This window comes from Ambystoma mexicanum, chromosome 11, assembly GCF_040938575.1.
Source record: "Ambystoma mexicanum isolate Mex_15411 chromosome 11, UKY_AmexF1_1, whole genome shotgun sequence".
Lineage (NCBI taxonomy): Eukaryota > Metazoa > Chordata > Amphibia > Caudata > Ambystomatidae > Ambystoma > Ambystoma mexicanum.
The window spans coordinates 1,031,654,498-1,031,655,594 of NC_090934.1; the positions used below are offsets into that span (position 1 = coordinate 1,031,654,498).

The window sequence follows — 1,097 nt, forward strand, 5'->3', positions numbered from 1 at the left end:
ATTCAGGGCCAGGATCCCCATGCCCAGCCTCCATGTGGCCAGGAAAGGGCATGGGTACTTTTTCAGCAAACTGTGTTCGCAGTGTTCCCCTCTTGGGAACTTTACCTGCGCTCAGGCTTCCAGTCGGCCAAACCACAACAGGCCACCTCCTTCTGCTACCCATGCAATGGAGTGGCAAAAACGAGCAGAGATTGTGGGCCCGGGAACGCTCGGACCATCCGTAAATAGGCCTATGATATGATATGATATATGATATGATATGGTATATGATATGGTATATGATGTGGCATTTATAACGCATCGATACACAAGTGTTTCTATGCTCTCGTACGGTTGCGTTCACGGGCCAAACAAGCAGCTATCAAGTGGGAGGCCAAAATGCAGCAGGCATTGCTGGGCGCATTTCCTCCTGACACACACGCAAGCATGCAGCTCTGTTAATTATAGTGTGGGCGGCTCTTAAAAGAGCCTTTGGGGTTTGTGGTGGTGGTGGTGGTGGTGCTGCGGGTGTCCTCAACCCCCGAATCCGTAAAGAGTGCGACCCTGGCGCTTCAGGGCATAGACGACATCCATTGCAGTGACCGTCTTCCTCTTGGCGTGCTCGGTGTAGGTGACGGCATCCCGGATCACGTTCTCCAGGAAGACCTTCATCACCCCACGGGTCTCCTCGTAGATGAGGCCGGAGATGCGCTTGACTCCGCCACGGCGAGCCAGGCGGCGGATGGCGGGCTTGGTAATTCCCTGAATGTTATCTCGGAGCACTTTCCTGTGCCTCTTGGCGCCGCCCTTGCCGAGTCCTTTCCCTCCTTTGCCACGTCCAGACATGATGGCTCTTCTCTCCCTCGCAAACGAGCTGAGACTGTGGTGGCATGGCAGAATCAGCTACTTATATAGGCCCCGGGCAGACCAGGGGGAGAGCTCCCAACACACCAGCTCAATTGCGCATCACAGATTGGGCCGGGCCTTGTGTGGGCCGGGCCTCAGCATTTCAAAATGCCCTCGTTTGCCAGCCATTTGTCGCCAGCCCGCGCTTCTTTCAGGTCCGAGGACCTGCTAACGAAAGAGCTTGCCCATGCGACTGGAAAGGTGCCAAGGCA

General features: G+C 55.6%; 1 protein-coding gene across 1 annotated transcript; it reads right to left on the reverse strand.

The window, feature by feature from the left end:
* Positions 1–513: 513 nt before the first annotated feature.
* On the reverse strand, positions 514–825 carry LOC138504814 (histone H4-like). Its single transcript, XM_069625271.1, has one exon. It carries the CDS (start codon positions 823–825, stop codon positions 514–516), a length of 312 nt encoding a protein of 103 aa, XP_069481372.1.
* Between the last annotated feature and the right edge of the window lie 272 nt (positions 826–1,097).